The sequence below is a fragment of the Salvelinus namaycush genome, unplaced genomic scaffold (assembly GCF_016432855.1).
Source record: "Salvelinus namaycush isolate Seneca unplaced genomic scaffold, SaNama_1.0 Scaffold47, whole genome shotgun sequence".
In the NCBI taxonomy this organism is placed as follows: Eukaryota; Metazoa; Chordata; class Actinopteri; order Salmoniformes; family Salmonidae; genus Salvelinus; species Salvelinus namaycush.
In genome coordinates this window covers 497,664-519,787 of record NW_024061164.1, presented here as the reverse complement: position 1 = coordinate 519,787, position 22,124 = coordinate 497,664, and the positions used below count along the sequence as shown (strand labels likewise).

At 41.6% G+C, this 22,124-nt stretch overlaps 1 protein-coding gene across 1 annotated transcript in view; it reads left to right on the top strand.

Annotated features, from left to right (window-relative positions):
* The first annotated feature begins 115 nt into the window (after nt 1–115).
* si:dkey-71l1.1 (uncharacterized protein LOC569883 homolog) overlaps nt 116–22,124 on the top strand; it is a 32,630-nt gene continuing 10,621 nt past the window's right edge. Inside the window, exons 1-6 of the mRNA XM_038986415.1 lie at nt 116–314; nt 5,586–5,653; nt 6,102–6,194; nt 13,018–13,119; nt 13,946–14,051; nt 14,579–14,701. Of these exons, the coding sequence (XP_038842343.1) occupies nt 134–314; nt 5,586–5,653; nt 6,102–6,194; nt 13,018–13,119; nt 13,946–14,051; nt 14,579–14,701 (673 nt within the window). The 5' untranslated portion in view covers nt 116–133. The remainder of the gene's footprint in view (nt 315–5,585; nt 5,654–6,101; nt 6,195–13,017; nt 13,120–13,945; nt 14,052–14,578; nt 14,702–22,124) is intronic.

Sequence of the window (22,124 nt, the reverse complement as noted above, 5' to 3'; positions counted from 1 at the left end):
AGGGTTAAGGTTAGAATTAGTGTTAGGGTTAGTTTTAGGGTTAGGGTACAGGTTAGGGAAAATAGGATATTGAATTGGAGTGAATTGTGTCCCCACAAGGTTACGTGTACAAGACTGTAGGTGTGGAGCCCTCATGGGCAGTGTTCTGGCCTTGGCTGGTGCGGGCCGTCAGAACTGGCCTTTCTCCTCGGACACACCCCATCCCCAGTGGGACACACCCCTTCCTCACTGGGATACGCCCCCTCGCTGGGAGAGGAGGGACGGACGCCTCCCCAACCCCGGGAGCTTCCATGCCCTGCATCACTCGTGCAAGGGTAATATTACTACTACTATACTACTACTACTATTATTACTACTACTATTACCTCTACTATACTATCACTACTGCTACTATACTATTACTACTACTATTATTACTACTACTATTACATCTACTATACTACTACCACTATACTGTCACTACTACTATACTACTACTATAACTACTACTACTATACTGTAACTACTACTATTATTACTACTACTATTACATCTACTATACTACTGCCACTATACTGTAACTACTACTATACTACTACTATAACTACTACTACTACTACTACTACTACTACTACTATACTGTAACTACTACTATTATTACTACTACTATTACCTCTACTATACTATTACTACTATGCTGCTGCTACTACTACTGTACTATAACTACTACTACCACTACTACTACTACTACTACTACTATTATTACTACTACTATACTATTACTATTACCACTACTATACTGGTACTACTACTACTACTATACTATTACTACGTATATAATTGTGCTACTATACTATTGCTATTACCACCGCTATATGATTACTACTACCACTATACTAATACTATAATATTACTGCTACTAATACTACCACTACTACACCACTGCTACCACTATACTATAAATACCACTATTGTTACCACTGCTATACTATAAATACCACTATTACTACCACAACTATACTATTACTACCGCTACTATAATATTAATACTACTATTGCTACTACCACACTACTGCTACTACTACTACTGATATACTACTGCTACTACTGCTATACTATTACTATACTACTATTACTGTTAGCAAGTTATGTTATTCTTCAATAATAACACAAACTCCAAAGCAAATCAGGGTGAGAAAAATAGGTTTATTTGAGAAGGACAAATCAAGATGTAATGCTGGGAGGTAGATGTTCAGATGTTCAGTCTCCCCTGTCCTTAACCAATCAGAAGTCCCCTGTCTTCAGCTTTTCTCCACTAAACAAAGGAACAGGATGTCATTTTTAACCCCCCATCCTAGCCTGGGGTTGACCAATCAGAAGTCCCCTGTCCTCACCCTAGCCTGGGGTTAACCAATCAGAAGACCTTGCAGTAAAACTTGGCCAATGGCCAAATAACAAGTATCCTGCCCCTGACTCAATGTACAGACCGTAGTAAACGTAGCACACGTATCTCTGAGTTCAGGATTGACATTCCACTGATTCTACACTTCTTTTGAACTAAGATCCAACTCATACTTACATTGACAATTCCCTATTGACCATTAGTACTATATTTAGTTTAGTACTCTCGTCCTCTCATCCTCTCAAACTCTGTGTTGCGTATTTATCTTCGACATATTCTTACACTACTACTACTGCTACTACTATTATACTATTGCTAATACTGTTAATCATATTACTACTACTATTACTATACTACTACTACTGCTATCACTACTATTACTACTACTACTATACTATTACCACTACTACTGTTACTATACTACTGCCACTACTACTACTACTACTATTACTACTACTATACTATTACCACTACTACTATTACTACTAATATGCTATTACTATACTACCACCACTACTACTACTACTACTACTGCTACTCTTACTATTACTACTGCTATACTATTGCCACTACTACTCCTACTATACTATTACTACTCCTCCCATATTAATACTACTACTGCCACTACTAATACTACTACTATTACTACTACTATACTATTACCACCACCATCACTATACTACTATACTATTACTACTAATACTACTGCCATATTACTACTGCTACTATACTATTATTACTACTATGACTATACTATTGCTACTGCTATTACTATTATCACCACTACTATAAAATTACTACTACCACCACCACCACCACCACTACTATTATTATTATTATTACTACTACTATACTATTACTACTGCTATTGTTACTATAACATTACTACTATTACAATTATTACGACTACTATGATATTACTAATATTACTACCACTATATGATTACTACTACTACCATCACCACTACTACTATTATTATTACTACTACTATACTTTTACTACTACTATTAGTACTACTACAATAATGGTACTACTATTATTAATACTACTATAATATTACCACTGTTATTATTACTACTATACTATTACTATTATTACTACGGCAACTGTACTAGTATTACTACTATCACACTATTACTATTGGTATCACTACTACTGTACTATTATTAATACCACTATAATATTACTACCACTATACTATTATTACTATTACTACTGTACTACTATTGCTAATACTAATATACTGCTACACTAGTGCTACTACTATTACTACTATTGCAATACTATTACTACTTCTACAACTATACAATAACTACTACTACTACTACACTATTGCTACTACTATTACTACGTCTACTACTATACTATTACTAATGCTGCTAATATTACTATTACTACTATACTACTACTACTTTACTTCTTCTACTATTACTATTACTACTATACTACCACTACTTCTAGTTCTCTACTACTACTACTATTACTACAACTACTACACTATTGCTACCACTATACTATTACTACTGCTATTATTACTACTGCAATACTATTACTACTTCTACAACCATACTATAACTACTACTACTACTATACTACTACTACTACTACTACTATACCGCCACTATTACACTGTTGCTACTACTATTACTACTTCTACTACTATACTATTACTACTGCTGCTACTATTGCTATTTCTACTATACTACTACTACTACTGTTATACTACTACTATACTACTACTACTACTATTTCTTTACTTCTTCTGCTAATTCTATTACTACTATTGATACTACTACTACTATACTACTACTACTACACTATTGCTACTACTATTACTACTACTACTATAATATCACTACTTATAGTTCTCTACTACTATTACTACTACTACCACTACTACACTATTGCTACTACTATTACTACTACTACTGCTACTATACTATTACTGCTTCTACTATATTATTATTACACTTACTACTACTACTATACTACTATACTGCTACTATTACAGCTATACTACTACTAGTATACTATGATATTACTACTACTATGCTACTACTACTACTACTACCACTGCTACTATAATGTGCCTACTACTATACTACTATTACTACTACTACTTATTTTACTACTATGGTATCACTATTACTACTACTATACTACTACTATACTATTACTACTTCTAATATACTACCACTACCATACAATTACTGCTACTATTACCACTACACTATTACTACTGCTACTATACTAATACAACCACTACTAATGCTACTACTACTACTACTATTACTGTTACTACTGTTGCTACTACCACTACTATACTAATACTACTACTACTGCTTCTACTATTACTACTGCTACTGTACTGTCACTTATTCTAATACAATACTACTACTACTACTACCATACTACTGCTATTACCACTGCTACTATTACTGCTATACTGCTACTATTGCTGCTATAATATTACTACTACTACTACTACTATTGCTACTACTACAACTACTACTACGATACTGCTACTACTATTACTAGTACTACTATTGCTGCTACTACCACTATACTAATAATACTATTACTATTGCCACTGCTACTGCTACTATACTAGTATTACTATTACTACTACTACTATGCCACTACTACTACTATACTGCTGGTATTACTGCTATACTACTTGTATTACTACTAGTACCACTACACCACTACTATTGCTACCATACTATTATTACTGCTACTATTACTACTATGCTATAACTATCAATCAATCAATCAATCAAGTTTATTTTATATAGCCCTTCGTACATCAGCTGATATCTCAAAGTGCTGTACAGAATCCCAGCCTAAAACCCCAAACAGCAAGCAATGCAGGTGTAGAAGCACGGTGGCTAGGAAAAACTCCCTAGAAAGGCCAAAACCTAGGAAGAAACCTAGAGAGGAACCAGGCTATGAGGGGTGGCCAGTCCTCTTCTGGCTGTGCCGGGTGGAGATTATAACAGAACTATGCCAAGATGTTCAAAATGTTCATAAGTGACAAGCATGGTCAAATAATAATCATGAATAATTTTCAGTTGGCTTTTCATAGCCGATCATTAAGAGTTGAAAACAGCAGGTCTGGGACAGGTGGCGGTTCCATAACCGCAGGCAGAACAGTTGAAACTGGAATAGCAGCAAGGCCAGGTGGACTGGGGACAGCAAGGAGTCAACATGCCCGGTAGTCCTGACGTATGGTCCTAGGGCTCAGGTCCTCCGAGAGAGAGAAAGAAAGAGAGAAGGAGAGAATTAGAGAGAGCCAAGATTTTCAAAATGTTCATAAATGACAAGCATGGTCAAATAATAATCAGGAATAAATGTCAGTTGGCTTTTCATAGCCGATCATTAAGAGTTGAAAGCAGCAGGTCTGGGACAGGTAGGGGTTCCATAACCGCAGGCAGAGCAGTTGAAACTGGAACTACTATTAATACTACTATTACTTCTACTACTACTACTACTGTACTTCTGCTACTACTACTATACTACCACTACTATTGCCACTATTGTATTACTACTTCTACTACTATTCTATTACTACTACTACTGCTACTATTACCTCTTCTACTATATTACCACTACTATACTAGTATTGCTATTACTAGTGTACTTTTACTACTACTGCTACGACTACTACTTTTGCTACTATTACTACTACTACTACTATACTACTATTGTTATTATTATTACCACTGTCACTACTACTACTATTGCTTCTTCTTTTACTACTACTACTAGTACTATACTACTAATATTACTACGATACTATTACTAGTACTGCTGTTAATATTGCTACTACTACCACTTTTACTACTATAATATTACTATTTCTAGCACCATACTACTACTGCTATATTACTACTATACTATTACCGCTGCTACTACTACTACTATAATACTAGTTATTTTATCACTATGCTATTACTATTACTACTACTACTACTACTATATTACTACTACTATAATAGTACTATTACTACTACTGCTACTCCCACGATTATACTACTATTGCTACTTCTACTACTATACTATTACTACTACTATACTTATACTATTGCTACTATACTTTTACTACTACTATTACTACCATAACTACTATTACTAATACTACTACTAACACCATGCTGCAGAGACCATGTGTCCTAATCTCTCTCTCTCTCTTTCTCTCTCTAGATGTGTTCCCACAGCAGATTGAGGGTGTAAAGATGATTGTCAACAAAACCCTCAGCAGCTTCTTCAAAGTTAGTAGTAATAGTACTAATAATGATGATAATACATAGTATTGAATACTACACTATCACACACACTTCTCACCCCATTTTTATGATTTTGATTCTCTGTGTAATTAATTGGATTGTCTGTATGCGTGTGTCTGTATGTGTGCATGTGTCTGTGTCTGTCTGTGTGTGTGTGTGCGTGTGTGTGTGCGTGGGTCTGTGTGTGTGTGTGTGTGTGTGTGTGTGTGTGTGTGTATGTGTGTGTGCATGTGTGTGTGCATGTGTGTGTGAGTGCGTGTGTGTGTGCGTGTGTGTGTGCGTGTATGTGTGTGTGCATGTGTGTGTGCATGTGTGTGTGAGTGCGTGTGTGAGTGCGTGTGTGAGTGCGTGTGTGTGTGCGTGTGTGTGTGCGTGTGTGTGTGCGTGTGTGTTTGTGTGTGTGTGTGTGTGTGTGTGTGTGTGTCTGTGCCAGGCCAGTCATACCTTCCACCTCAGTGCAGTGAGTCCGTCTCAGTACCGCTTCCATGTGGAGCACCGTCAGTCTGACAGCCACGGCAAAGATACGGTTAGTCACCTAACTACCTGTCTGCCTGTCCTCTGAACTACCTATCTACTTGTCTACCTACCTGTCTAACTACCTGTCTGCCTGTCCTCTGAACTACCTATCTACTTGTCTACCTACCTGTCTAACTACCTGTCTGCCTGTCCTCTGAACTACCTATCTACTTGTCTACCTACCTGTCTAACTACCTGTCTGCCTGTCCTCTGAACTACCTATCTACTTGTCTACCTACCTGTCTAACTACCTGTCTGCCTGTCCTCTGAACTACCTATCTACTTGTCTACCTACCTGTCTAACTACCTGTCTGCCTGTCCTCTGAACTACCTATCTACTTGTCTACCTACCTGTCTAACTACCTGTCTGCCTGTCCTCTGAACTACCTATCTACTTGTCTACCTACCTGTCTAACTACCTGTCTGCCTGTCCTCTGAACTACCTATCTACTTGTCTACCTACCTGTCTAACTACCTGTCTGCCTGTCCTCTGAACTACCTATCTACTTGTCTACCTACCTGTCTAACTACCTGTCTGCCTGTCCTCTGAACTACCTATATACTTGTCTACCTACCTGTCTAACTACCTGTCTACCCACTTGTCTACCTACCTGTCTACCTATGACCCTCACATTGAATTTAAGCGACTGATTATCGAGTGATTCCATTTCTCTTTTAGGAGGTTGAGCATCCCTTCCATTTCTCTTTTAGGAGGTTGATCATCCCTTCCATTCCTCTTTTAGGGGGTTGATCATCCCTTCCATTCCTCTTTTAGGAGGTTGATCATCCCTTCCATTCCTCTTTTAGGAGGTTGATCATCCCTTCCATTCCTCTTTTAGGGGGTTGAGCATCCCTTCCATTTCTCTTTTAGGAGGTTGATCATCCCTTCCATTCCTCTTTTAGGGGGTTGAGCATCCCTTCCATTCCTCTTTTAGGAGGTTGATCATCCCTTCCATTCCTCTTTTAGGAGGTTGATCATCCCTTCCATTCCTCTTTTAGGGGGTTGATCATCCCTTCCATTCCTCTTTTAGGGGGTTGATCATCCCTTCCATTCCTCTTTTAGGGGGTTGATCATCCCTTCCATTTCTCTTTTAGGAGGTTGATCATCCCTTCCATTCCTCTTTTAGGGGGTTGATCATCCCTTCCATTCCTCTTTTAGGGGGTTGATCATCCCTTCCATTTCTCTTTTAGGAGGTTGATCATCCCTTCCATTCCTCTTTTAGGGGGTTGAGCATCCCTTCCATTCCTCTTTTAGGAGGTTGATCATCCCTTCCATTCCTCTTTTAGGAGGTTGATCATCCCTTCCATTCCTCTTTTAGGGGGTTGATCATCCCTTCCATTCCTCTTTTAGGGGGTTGATCATCCCTTCCATTCCTCTTTTAGGGGGTTGATCATCCCTTCCATTTCTCTTTTAGGAGGTTGATCATCCCTTCCATTCCTCTTTTAGGGGGTTGATCATCCCTTCCATTCCTCTTTTAGGGGGTTGATCATCCCTTCCATTCCTCTTTTAGGGGGTTGATCATCCCTTCCATTCCTCTTTTAGGGGGTTGATCATCCCTTCCATTCCTCTTTTAGGGGGTTGATCATCCATTCCATTTCTCTTTTAGGAGGTTGAGCATCCCTTCCATTCCTCTTTTAGGAGGTTGATCATCCCTTCCATTCCTCTTTTAGGAGGTTTGATCATCCCTTCCATTCCTCTTTTAGGGGGTTGATCATCCCTTCCATTCCTCTTTTAGGGGGTTGATCATCCCTTCCATTCCTCTTTTAGGAGGTTGATCATCCCTTCCATTCCTCTTTTAGGAGGTTGATCATCCCTTCCATTCCTCTTTTAGGGGGTTGATCATCCCTTCCATTCCTCTTTTAGGAGGTTGATCATCCCTTCCAACTTAGTACTGTTCCCAGGTCATGGAGTCGCACCTCTGTCCCATTTGGCTGTCTTCTCCAGACTTTCCACTTTAGTTGAATATGTATCCACTTTAGCAGTGAGTACTGCTAATGATTCATTTACCAGCTTTAGTTGTAGAGGTAATCTCTTCTAGTAGTGGCCATCTCGTTGTGTTGTGTGGTGTTGAGGGCCACCATGTTCCCACAGTTGAACTGTGGACGGATCAATTCTAGCTGCTGGAGCTATTACTACTTCTACTACTGCTACTACTATTACTACTACTACTATACTACTACTACCATACTACTATGACTACTATTACTACTTCTACTACTGCTACTACTATTACTACTACTACTATACTACTACTACCATACTACTATGACTACTATTACTACTACTACCGCTACTATTACTACTACTATACTACTACTACCATACTACTACTGTTACTACTACTACTATACTATTACTAATACTACTACTATACTATTACTACTACCACTATACTATTACCACTACCACTATACAATTACCACTACTACTATACTACTACCACCACACTACTATGACTACTATACTATTACTACTACCACTATAATATTACTACTACTACGGTATTGTTACTACTACCACTATACTATTACCACTACTACTATGCTATTACCACTACTACTATAGCACCACTACTACTATACTATACTATTACTACTATACTATACTACGGCTACTATACCATTACTGCTACTACTATACTATTACTACTACTTCTATACTACTACTACCATGCTACTGCAACTACTATACTATTACTACCACCACTCTAATATTACTACTACTACTACTATACCATTACTACTACCACCACACTATCACTACTACCACTATACTATTACTACTACTACTGAACTATTACTACGATACCATTACTACTACCACTATACCATTGCTACTATGCTATACTACGACTACTATACTATTACCACACGGTTACTACTGTACTATACTACTACGATACTACTACTACTACTACTATACTGTTACTACTATACTACTACTACTATACTACTTGTGGACCGATCAATTCTAGATGCTGGAGCTTAATAGAACTGCTAGTTATTTCTTGTTACACAATGTTGAATGTTCCCCACCTTAATACAATGTTGAATGTTCCCCACCTTAATACAATGTTGAATGTTCCCCACCTTAATACAATGTTGAATGTTCCCCACCTTAATACAATGCTGAATGATCCCCACCTTAATACAATGTTGAATGTTCCCCACCTTAATACAATGTTGAATGTTCCCCACCTTAATACAATGTTGAATGTTCCCCACCGCAATGCAATGTTGAATGTTCCCCACCTTAATACAATGTTGAATGTTCCCCACCTTAATACAATGTTGAATGTTCCCCACCGCAATGCAATGTTGAATGTTCCCCACCTTAATACAATGTTGAATGTTCCCCACCTTAATACAATGTTGAATGTTCCCCACCTTAATGCAATGTTGAATGTTCCCCACCTTAATACAATGTTGAATGTGCTTCCCTTTGTAGTCTGTAATGGTTTGCAAGCCCTGCCACATCCGACGAGCGTCAGATGTGGTGTAGTACGATTTGATCTTAGTGCTGTATTGATGCTTTGCCTGTTTGATGGTTTTTCGGTGGGCATAGCAGGATTTCTTATAAGCTTCCGGGTTAGAGTCCCTCTCCTTGAAAGCGGCAGCTCTAGCCTTTAGCTCAGTGCGGATGTTGCCTGTAATCCCATGGTTTCTGGTTGGGGTATGTACGTGCAGTCACTTTGGGGACGACGTCATCGATACACTTATTGATGAAGCCAAAGACTGATGTGATGTACTCAATGCCACCGGAGGAAGCCCGGAACATATTCCAGTCTGTGCAAAACAGTCCTGTAGCTTAGCATCATCTTCTTTTTTATTGATCTAGTCACTGGTGCTTCCTGCTTTAATTTTTGCTTGTAAGCCGGAATCAGGAGGATAGAATTATGGTCAGATTTTCCAAATGGAGGGAGAGGGTGCGCTTTGTATGAGTAAAGGTGGTCCAGCGGTTTGTTTTTTCCTCTGGTTGCACATTTAACATGCGGATAGAAATTTGGTCAAACGGATTTAAGTTTCCCTGCATTAAAGTCCCCGGCTAATAGGAGCGCCGCCTCTGGGTGATTTTTTGTTTTGTTTGCTTATGGCGGAATTCAGCTCATTCAATGCTGTCTTAGTGCCAGCCTTAGTACCTGCTGTGGTGGTATGTAAAACAGCTACAAAAAATACAGATGAAAACTGTCTAGGTAGATAGTGTGGTCTACAGCTTATCATGAGATACTCTACCTCATGCGAGCAATAGCTCCAGACTTCCTTAGATATCGTGCACCAGCTGTTATTTACAAAAATACATAGTCCGCCACCCCTTGTCTTACCAGACGTCACTGGTCTATCCTGCCGATACAGCGTATAACCAGCCACCCCTTGTCTTACCAGACCCTGCTGGTCTATCCTGCCGATACAGCGTATAACCAGCCACCCCTTGTCTTACCAGACCCTGCTGGTCTATCCTGCCGATACATCGTATAACCAGCCACCCCTTGTCTTACCAGACCCTGCTGGTCTATCCTGCCGATACAGCGTATAACCAGCCACCCCTTGTCTTACCAGACGCTGCTGTTCTATCCTGCCGATACAGCGTATAACCAGCCACCCCTTGTCTTACCAGACGTCACTGTTCTATCCTGCCGGTACAGCGTATAACCAGCCACCCCTTGTCTTACCAGACGCTGCTGTTCTGTCCTGCCGGTGCAGTGTATAACCAGCCACCCCTTGTCTTACCAGACGCTGCTGTTCTATCCTGCCGGTACAGCGTATAACCAGCCACCCCTTGTCTTACCAGACGCTGCTGTTCCATCCTGCCGATACAGCGTATAACCAGCCACCCCTTGTCTTACCAGAGGCTGCTGTTCTATCCTGCCGATAGACTGTATAACCAGCCACCCCTTGTCTTACCAGACGCTGCTGTTCCATCCTGCCGATACAGCGTATAACCAGCCACCCCTTGTCTTACCAGACGCTGCTGTTCTATCCTGCCAATAGACTGTATAACCAGCCACCCCTTGTCTTACCAGACGCTGCTGTTCTATCCTGCCGGTACAGCATATAACCAGCCACCCCTTGTCTTACCAGACCCTGCTGTTCTATCCTGCCGGTACAGCATATAACCAGCCACCCCTTGTCTTACCAGACGCTGCTGTTCTATCCTGCCGGTGCAGCGTATAACCAGCCAGCTGTATGTTGATAGTGTCACAGCCTGCCGGTGCAGCGTATAACCAGCCACACCTTGTCTTACCAGACCCTGCTGTTCTATCCTGCCGGTACAGCGTATAACCAGCCACCCCTTGTCTTACCAGACGCTGCTGTTCTATCCTGCCGATACATCGTATAACCAGCCACCCCTTGTCTTACCAGACCCTGCTGTTCTATCCTGCCGGTACAGCGTATAACCAGCCACCCCTTGTCTTACCAGACGCTGCTGTTCTATCCTGCCGGTACAGCGTATAACCAGCCAGCTGTATGTTGATAATGTCGTCGTTCAGCCACGACTCCGTGAAGCATAAGATGCTACAGTTTTGAATGTCCCGTTGGTAGTTTAATCTTCCGCGTAGGTCATTGATTTTATTTTCCAAAGATTGCACATTGCAGAATGGAAGGAAGTGGAGGTTTATTCGATCGCCTACGAATTCTCAGAAGGCAGCCCGCCCTCTGGCCCCTTTTTCTCTGTCGCCTCTTCACGCAAATCACGGGGATATGGGCCTGTTCCCAAGAAAGCAGTATATCGTTCACGTCGGCCTCGTCACGCTCGTTATAGGGAAAAAAGGATTCTGACAGTCCGTGGTGAGTAATCGCAGTCCTGATGTCCAGAAGTTATTTTCGGTCATAAGAGACGGTAGCAGCAACATTATGTACACAATAAGTAAAAAAAAACAAGTTATAAACAAACAACAAAACAAAACGTCTGCCTTATTCTCCGGCTCCATCTTAGCATACAATGATACAATGACTATGAAGTTAAAGAGCAGACTGTCAGCTTTAATCTAAAGGCATATTCACACCTAACTACCCTGAGCAATATATTTACAAACATTACACTTGTATACCGGAGGCTAACATGGTGTTCAGAGGCTAACATGGGGCTCAGAGGCTAACATGGTGTTCAGAGGCTAACATGGGGCTCAGAGGCTAACATGGTGCTCAGAGGCTAACATGGTGCTCAGCGGCTAACATGGTGTTCAGAGGCTAACATGGTGTTCAGGGGCTAACATGGTGCTCAGCGGCTAACATGGTGCTCAGGGGCTAACATGGTGCTCAGCGGCTAACATGGTGCTCAGCGGCTAACATGGTGCTCAGCGGCTAACATGGTGTTCAGGGGCTAACATGGTGCTCAGCGGCTAACATGGTGTCCAGAGGCTAATATGGTGTTCAGAGGCTAACATGGTGTTCAGAGGCTAATATGGTGTTCAGAGGTAACTACCAAAGGCTAATATGGTGTTCAGAGTTAACTACCAGAGGCTAATATGGTGTTCAGAGGTAACTACCAGAGGCTAACATGGTGTTCAGAGGTAACTACCAGAGGCTAACATGGTGTTCAGAGGCTAACATGGTGTCAATAAATGTCAGTAGGAGCATATTCAGTGTGCAGGCTATTCTATTCTGCTCTAGTATACTTCATTAAGATGTGGGGATTGATTGGTTTATTTATTGGGAAACAGATGAGTACACCCCTGAGGATAACACGTTAAAGTGATTCCACTTGGTTCCACCGTGGTACCTGATGGATTACACACAGACTAGACACAGCAAAACAACATCCCTACAGTACCAAACAGCATAGAAAAACAAAGATAGAAATGTTAGTATTACCACAAACTTTCCATTTTTAGGACTCCCCCGTGCTGATCGGTGAGATGGACTCCTCCGGCAGTCTGAATGCTCATTCGCTGCTGCATCTTAGCGAACGAATCAGGGCCAAGGCTGTGTTTCAGGTGGGTGGTTCAGATCTACAAGTAGGCCGTCATTGTAAATAAGAATTTGTTCTTAACTGACTTGCCTAGTTAAATAAATGTTAAATAAAATAATATAAATTGAAAAAATGAATAAACCGCAGTGCTAGACTGACTTGTTTCATTGCGTACTCCTAGAACTCCTAGAACAGTTGACCGTGGTTACATAGCCAGTCAGACCCAGGTCCTCCAGTCTCTAAGACGTCCCAGGTTACATAGCCAGTCAGACCCAGGTCCTCCAGTCTCTAAGACGTCCCAGGTTACATAGCCAGTCAGACACAGGTCATCCAGTCTGTAAGATGTCCCAGGTTACATAGCCAGTCAGACACAGGTCATCCAGTCTGTAAGATGTCCCAGGTTACATAGCCAGTCAGACACAGGTCATCCAGTCTGTAAGATGTCCCAGGTTACATAGCCAGTCAGACACAGGTCATCCAGTCTGTAAGATGTCCCAGGTTACATAGCCAGTCAGACCCAGGTCCTCCAGTCTCTAAGACGTCCCAGGTTACATAGCCAGTCAGACACAGGTCATCCAGTCTGTAAGATGTCCCAGGTTACATAGCCAGTCAGACCCAGGTCCTCCAGTCTGTAAGATGTCCCAGTGACATGTACAACAAATTAACAAAGTCTCAGGGATACTTCACATAGCATCAGTAGAGTGTGTGTGTGTGTGTGTGTGTGTGTGTGTGTGTGTGTGTGTGTGTGCGTGTGTGTGTGTGTGTGTGTGTGTGTGTGTGTGTGTGTGTGTGTGTGTGTGTGTGTGTGTGTGTGTGTGTGTGTGTGTGTGTGTGTGTGTGTGTGTGTGTAGACCCAGCAGGCTCAGTTCATGACGTGGCAGTTTGAGACGGAGTACAGAGGAAATGACTTCACAGCTGCTGTTACCATGGCGAACCCTGATGTCCTACGGGAGTCAGGTAGCTGAGTGTATTTCTATGATATGTCTGTGTCTCATTATAATATATATGATAATGTGTGTGTCTAATTATAATATGATAATGTCTGTGTCTCATTATAATATATATGATAATGTGTGTGTCTCATTATAATATATATGATAATGTGTGTGTGTCATTATAATATGATAATGTGTGTGTCTAATTATAATATGATAATGTGTGTGTCTAATTATAATATGATAATGTCCGTGTCTCATTATAATATATATGATAATGTCCGTGTGTCATTATAATATATATGATAATGTCCGTGTGTCATTATAATATATATGATTGTCCGTGTGTCATTATAATATATATGATAATGTGTGTGTGTCATTATAATATGATAATGTCCGTGTGTCATTATAATATATATGATTGTGTGTGTGTGTGTGTGTGTGTGTGTGTGTGTGTGTGTGTGTGTGTGTGTGTGTGTGTGTGTGTGTGTGTGTGTGTGTGTGTGTGTGTGTGTGTGTGTGGGGGGGGGGGGGGGGGGGGGGTAGTGATCCTGGTTGCCCATTTCCTCCAGAGTGTGTGTTCAGGGCTGGTGTTGGGAGGAGAGCTGGTCTACCACAGAGGAAGACATGAAGAGGGAGGGATTCTCACCCTGGCTGGACAGTACTCAGGTATTATATATATACACACATTATATATACACACTCTATATATATATATATATAGACACACATTATATAATATATATATAGACACGTTATAAACTGGGTGGTTCGAGCCCTGAATGCTGATTGGCTGACAGCCGTGGTGTATCAGACCACATACCACGGGTATGACAAAAACATTTATGACGTTGGTAACCAGTTTATAATAGCAATAAGGCACCTGGGGGGTTTGTTGTATATTGCCAATAAACCACAGCTAAGGGCTGTATCCAGGCACCCCGCGTTGCGTTGTGCTTAATGACAGCCCTTAGCCGTGGTATATTGGCCATATACCACACCCCCTCGTGCCTTATTGCTTAAATATACACTACCGTTCAAAAACTTGGGGTCACTTACAAATGTCCTTGTTTTCCATGAAAACATACATGAAATGAGTTGCAAAATGAATAGGAAATATAGTCAAGACGCAAGGTTATAAATAATGATTTCTAATTGAAATAATAATTGTGTCCTTCAAACTTTGCTTTCGTCAAAGAATCCTCCATTTGCAGCAATTACAGCCTTGCAGACCTTTGGCATTCTAGTTGTCAATTTGTTGAGGTAATCTGAAGAGATTTCACCCCCGTGCTTCCTGAAGCACCTCCCACAAGTTGGATTGGCTTGTTGGGCACTTCTTACGTACCATACGGTCAAGCTGCTCCCACAACAGCTCAATAGGATCCGGTGACTGTGCTGGCCACTCCCTTATAGACAGAATACCAGCTGACTGCTTCTTCCCTAAATAGTTCTTGCATAGTTTGGAGCTGTGCTTTGGGTCATTGTCCTGTTGTAGGAGGAAATTGGCTCCAATTAAGTGCCGTCCACAGGGTATGACATGGCGTTGCAAAATGGAGTGATAGCCTTCCTTTTACCCTGTACAAATCTCCCACTTTACCACCACCAAGTACCCCCAGACCATCACATTGCCTCCACCATGCTTGACAGATGGCATCAAGCACTCCTCCAGCATCTTTTAATTTTTCTGCGTCTCACGAATGTTCTTCTTTGTGATCTGAACACCTCAAACTTCGATTCGTCTGTCATTAACACTTTTTTACAATCTTCCTCTGTCTAGTGTCTGTGTTTGCCCATCTTAATCTTTTCTTTTTATTGGCCAGTCTGAGATATGTCTTTTTCTTTGCAACTCTGCCTAGAAGGCCAGCATCCCAGAGTCGCCTCTTCACTGTTGACGTTGAGACTGGTGTTTTGCGGGTACTATTTAATAAAGCTGCCAGTTGAGGACTTGTGAGGCAACTGTTTCTCAAACTAGACACTCTAATGTACTTGTCCTCTTGCTCAGTTGTGCACCGGGGCCTCCCACTCCTCTTTTCATTCTGGTTTGCGCCAGTTTGCGCTGTTCTGTGTAGGGAAGTAGTATACAGCGTTGTATGAGATCTTCAGTTTCTTGGCAATTTCTCGCATGGAATAGCCTTCATTTCTCAGAACAAGAATAGACTGACGAGTTTCAGAAGAAACTTCTTTGTTTCTGGCCATTTTGAGCCTGTAATCAAACCCACAAATGCTGATGCTCCAGATACTCAACTAGTCTAAAGAAGGACAGTTTTATTGCTTCTTTAATCAGGACAACAGTTTTCAGCTGTGCTAACATAATTGCAAAAGGGTTTTCTAATGATCAATTAGCCTTTTAAAATTATAAATTTGGATTAGCTAACACAACGTGCCGTTGGAACACAGGAGTGATGCTTGCTGATAATGGACCTCTGTACGCCAATGTAGATATTCCATTAAAAATCTGCCGTTTCCAGCTCCAATAGTCATTTACAACATTAACAATGTCTACACTGTATTTCGGATCAATTTGATGTTATTTTAATGGACAAAAAATGTTTTTCTTTCAAAAACAGGGAATTTCTAAGTGACCCCAAACTTTTGAACGGTAGTGTATATATACATATACATACAGTGTCTTCGGAAAGTATTCAGACCCCTTGACTTTGTTACATTACAGCCTTATTCTATAATGGATTAAATCATTTTTTCCCGCTCAATCTTCACACAATACCCCATAATGACATTGTAGAATAATAGTGAAGACATCAAACTATGAAATAACACATATGGAATCATGTAGTAACCAAAAAAAGTGTTAAACAAATCAAAATATTTTATATTTGAGATTCTTCAACGTAGCCACCCTTTGCCTTGACGACAGTTTTGCACACTCTTGGCATTCTCTCAACCAGCTTCATGAGGTAGTAACCTGTAATGCATTTCAATAACAGGTGTGCCTTGTTAAATGTTAATTTGTGGAATTTCTTTCCTTAATGCATTAGAGCCAATCAGTTGTGTTGTGACAAGGTAGGGGTGGTATACAGAAGATATCCCTATTTGGTAAAAGACCAAGTCCATATCATGGTAAGAACAGCTCAGATAAGAAAAGAGAAAAGACAGTCCATCATTACTTTAAGACATGAAGGCCAGTCAATCTGGAAAATTTCAAGATCTTGAAAGTTTCTTCAAGTGCAGTCGCAAAAACCATCAAGCGCTATGATGAAACTGGCTCTCATGAGGACCGCCACAGGAAAGGAAGACCCAGAGTTACCTCTGCTGCAGAGGATAATTTCATTAGTTACCAGCCTCAGAAATTGCAGCCCAAATAAATGCTTCAGAGTTACAGACAGTAACAGTTACAGTAACAGACACATCAACTGTTCAGAGGAGACTGCATGAATCAGGCCTTCATTGTGAAACGCTGCAAAGAAAACACTACTAAAAGACACCAATAAGAAGAAGAGATTTGCTTGGGCCAAGAAACACGAGCAATGGACATTAGAAGTATACTGAGTCAGAGAGAGTCAGCACGTCATCAACCTGCACAGTACCAGACTAGAGACGTGGTTTGTTTTACTTTAACAAACTACCTAGTTAGCTAATAAAATCTACAATAGTTTTCCTTTTCATATCTGGATCGTGGGACGCAGTTAGCGTTAACGCTGGGACCGCTGATATATGTCCAGGGATCCGTGCTCAAACAAGATGGTAATACATTGGCTAAGCAGCTAGACTAGCTGCTAGCTATGAATCTAGGCAACCTGGGCTACTACTGCTGGATACCAAGCACGCTAAGCGGTTAGCCCTTGTAGCTAGGGCCGCACTTCTATTTGTCTTGGTTTTAGGACTAGCCATTTCCAGAGTTTTCTACTGCCGGCGTCTCTCATTTCACAGAGTGAATAGCGGGCTTATCCTGCTATTAGTACTGTCATGCCCCTGAAAAAGATGAGGACCACATCTCTGCTGGGCAGGTACGTGAACTCTTGGAGAAGCAGAAAGTTTTCTATAAGGAAATGATACTTCAGCAGGAAAATAACTTTAAAAAGCTTCATACAAAATGATCACGGAGTCTACCAACAAACGGCTGGACGACCTGACTAATGATGTACAAGACATTAAAACAAGCCTTCAGTTCACACAGAAGGATGTGGATGTATTGAAGACCACACAGGATACACTTCCCAGAAACTGTTCCTCTATGCAGAATGAAATCACCACAGTCAGGGAGAACTTCCAGAACATGTCTGAGAAGGCTGAATGAAATCACCACAGTCGGGGAGAACTTCCAGAACATGTCTGAGAAGGCTGAATGAAATCACCACAGTCAGGGAGGGCCTCCAGAACATGTCTGGGAAGGCAGATTACCTGGATGGAGAATCGAGGAGAAATAATATTGTAATAGATGGTATCCAGGAGAGCCAAAGTAAGACATGGGCTGAATCAGAGGACAAAGTTCGAAAGCTGTTTTCTGAGGAGCTACAACTGGATCAACAGGTAGAGCTGGAACGTGCTCACCGGTCTGGGAAACCAGGGGGTAGTGGTGGTGCCAGAGACAGGCAGAGTGGTCAGGCAGGCGGGCTCAGAGACAGGCAGAGTGGTCAGGCAGGCGGGCTCAGAGACAGGCAGAGTGGTCAGGCAGGCGGGCTCAGAGACAGGCAGAGGTCGGTAGTCCAGAAGTAGGGGAAAGGTACAGGACGGCAGACAGGCTCAGAGACAGGCAGAGTGGTCAGGCAGGCGGGCTCAGAGACAGGCAGAGTGGTCAGGCAGGCGGGCTCAGAGACAGGCAGAGTGGTCAGGCAGGCGGGCTCAGAGACAGGCAGAGTGGTCAGGCAGGCGGGCTCAGAGACAAGCCAGGCAAGGGTCAAAACCAGGAGGGCGAGAAAGAGAGACTGGGGAAAAGCATGCGCTGAGACAAACCGCTGGTAGGCTAGAACAAACAAGACGAACTGGCAACAGACAAACCGCTGGTAGGCTAGAACAAACAAGACGAACTGGCAACAGACAAACCGCTGGTAGGCTAGAACAAACAAGACGAACTGGCAACAGACAAACCGCTGGTAGGCTAGAACAAACAAGACGAACTGGCAACAGACAAACCGCTGGTAGGCTAGAACAAACAAGACGAACTGGCAACAGACAAACCGCTGGTAGGCTAGAACAAACAAGACGAACTGGCAACAGACAAACCGCTGGTAGGCTAGAACAAACAAGACGAACTGGCAACAGACAAACCGCTGGTAGGCTAGAACAAACAAGACGAACTGGCAACAGACAAACCGCTGGTAGGCTAGAACAAACAAGACGAACTGGCAACAGACAAACCGCTGGTAGGCTAGAACAAACAAGACGAACTGGCAACAGACAAACCGCTGGTAGGCTAGAACAAACAAGACGAACTGGCAACAGACAAACCGAGAACACCAGTATAAGTACACAGGGGATAATGGGGAAGATGGGCGACACCTGGAGGGAGTGGAGACAATAACAAAGACAGGTGAAACAGATAAGGGTGTGACAGACATAGCATACCTGAGGTATGACAAACTGATTGTTCACCCTCCTTCCCAAGGAGTTAGGAGGAGCGACAGACACAAGTAATTCCAGCAAAGTGGACAAGTTGAGGAATGCTATGATTCCAACTGATGGCTCCATGTCATATACCCTTACAAAAGATTGTATCATGAAGGAGAGGCAATGCAGGTTTGAATTTCACCAAGTAGAAAGGGAAGAGGTAGAAAGGGAAGAGGTTGAAAGGGAAGAGGTAGAAAGGGAAGAGGTAGAAAGGGACGAGGTAGAAAGGGAAGAGGTAGAAAGGGACGAGGTAGAAAGGGACGAGGTGGAAAGGGACGAGGTGGAAAGGGACGAGGTGGAAAGGGACGAGGTGGAAAGGGACGAGGTGGAAAGGGAAGAGGTGGAAAGGGAAGAGGTAGAAAGGGAAGAGGTAGAAAGGGAAGAGGTAGAAAGGGAAGAGGTAGAAAGGGAAGAGGTAGAAAGGGAAGAGGTAGAAAGGGACGAGGTAGAAAGGGACGAGGTAGAAAGGGACGAGGTAGAAAGGGACGAGGTAGAAAGGGACGAGGTGGAAAGGGAAGAGGTAGAAAGGGACGAGGTAGAAAGGGAAGAGGTAGAAAGCGAAGAAGTAGAAAGGATGTTGTTGTCTCTTTCGGAAGACAAGTCACCTGGTACAGATCATCTTGACGCCAAATTGCTTAGAGTTACAGCTAACCAAATATCTACACCAATCTCTCATATTTTTAATAAGTGCTTGATGTATGGGGTGTGCCCAGAAGTCTGGAAAGTGTCAAAGGTTATTCCACTACCTAAGGATAAAAAATCTGCATTCACTGATCCTTATAGTCGTCCTATAAACTTGCTGCCGGTGTTAAGTAAATTATTGGAAAATATTGTATCTGTACAAATCAAGGATTATTTATCATGTAATGGTCTGATAACAGGTTTCCAGCATGCATACAAAGAAGGGCATTCTACGAGTACGGCCTTAGCACGAATGACAGGTGATTGGTTAAAGTGTATGCATGACAGGAAGTTAGTTGGTGCAGTGTTGCTAGATTTCAGTGCTGCTTTTGATGTAGTTGATCATGAACTGTTACTAGGTAAACTCAAATGTTATGGTTTTAAGTCTGCAGCTCCATCCTGGATGGAAAACGATCTATCCAGGAGAAGGTTAAACGTGTTCTTTAATGGTAGCTTTTCAATCAGTAAAGATATACACCGTGGTGTTCCTCAAGGAAGCTGCCTAGGCCCACTTCTCTACTCTGTCTTTACTAATGATTTACCTTCAGTAATGAACAAAGCAAGAGTGGTCATGTATGCTGATGACTCTACAATGTATAGCGCAGCATCAGAATGTAATGAGCTAACAGATGTACTGAGTAGTGAACTACGAATGGTGTCTGAGTGGGTTGATGTGAACAAATTGGTGTTGAACATTTCTAAAAACGAAATGTATGTAACGGCTGTCCTCCTCCTCTTCAGACGAAGAGGAGGAGTAGGGATTGGACCAAAGCGCAGCGTGATAATTTGACATAATGATTTATTTAAACAAACGACGAAACACGAAATAACACTTGATAATAAACAGAATAACAAACTACGTAGACTGACCTAAAACATGTGAACTTACATATAACGAAGAACGCACGAACAGGTACAGACTACAAACAAACGATACAGTCCCGTGTGGTAACATATACGGACACAGGAGACAATCACCCACAAACAAACAGTGTGAACAGCCTACCTTTATATGGTTCTCAATCAGAGGAAACGTCAAACACCTGTCCCTGATTGAGAACCATATAAGGCTAATTACAAGTGACCTAAACATAGAAACACAAAACATAGAATGCCCACCCCAACTCACGCCCTGACCAACTAAACACATACAAAAATAACAGAAAACAGGTCAGGAACGTGACAATGTATTGTATTTGTTTTAAGATATATGCTTACTGATGATCCCCAGTTGAAATTGTCGATGAATAGAACGTATGTAGAGCAAGTGAAAAAAAACTAAACTACTAGGTGTCATGTTGGACGCAGCTTTATCATGGTCAGAACACATAGATACTATTGTTATTAAGATGGGTAAGGGAATTGCTGTTACAACAAAATGTTCAGAGTATGTAACATCTAGCACACTGAATCAGGTGATTCAATCCCTGCTCCTATCACACTTAGAGTACTGTCCAGTTATATGAATCCCTGGTCCTATCACACTTAGAGTACTGTCCAGTTATATGAATCCCTGGTCCTATCACACTTAGAGTACTGTCCAGTTAAATGGTCAATCCCTGGTCCTATCACACTTAGAGTACTGTCTGGTTATATGGTCAATCCCTGGTCCTATCACACTTAGAGTACTGTCCTGTTATATGGTCAATCCCTGGTCCTATCACACTTAGAGTACTGTCCAGTTATATGAATCCCTGGTCCTATCACACTTAGAGTACTGTCCAGTTAAATGGTCAATCCCTGGTCCTATCACACTTAGAGTACTGTCCAGTTATATGGTCAATCCCTGGTCCTATCACACTTAGAGTACTGTCCAGTTATATGATCAATCCCTGGATCTATCACA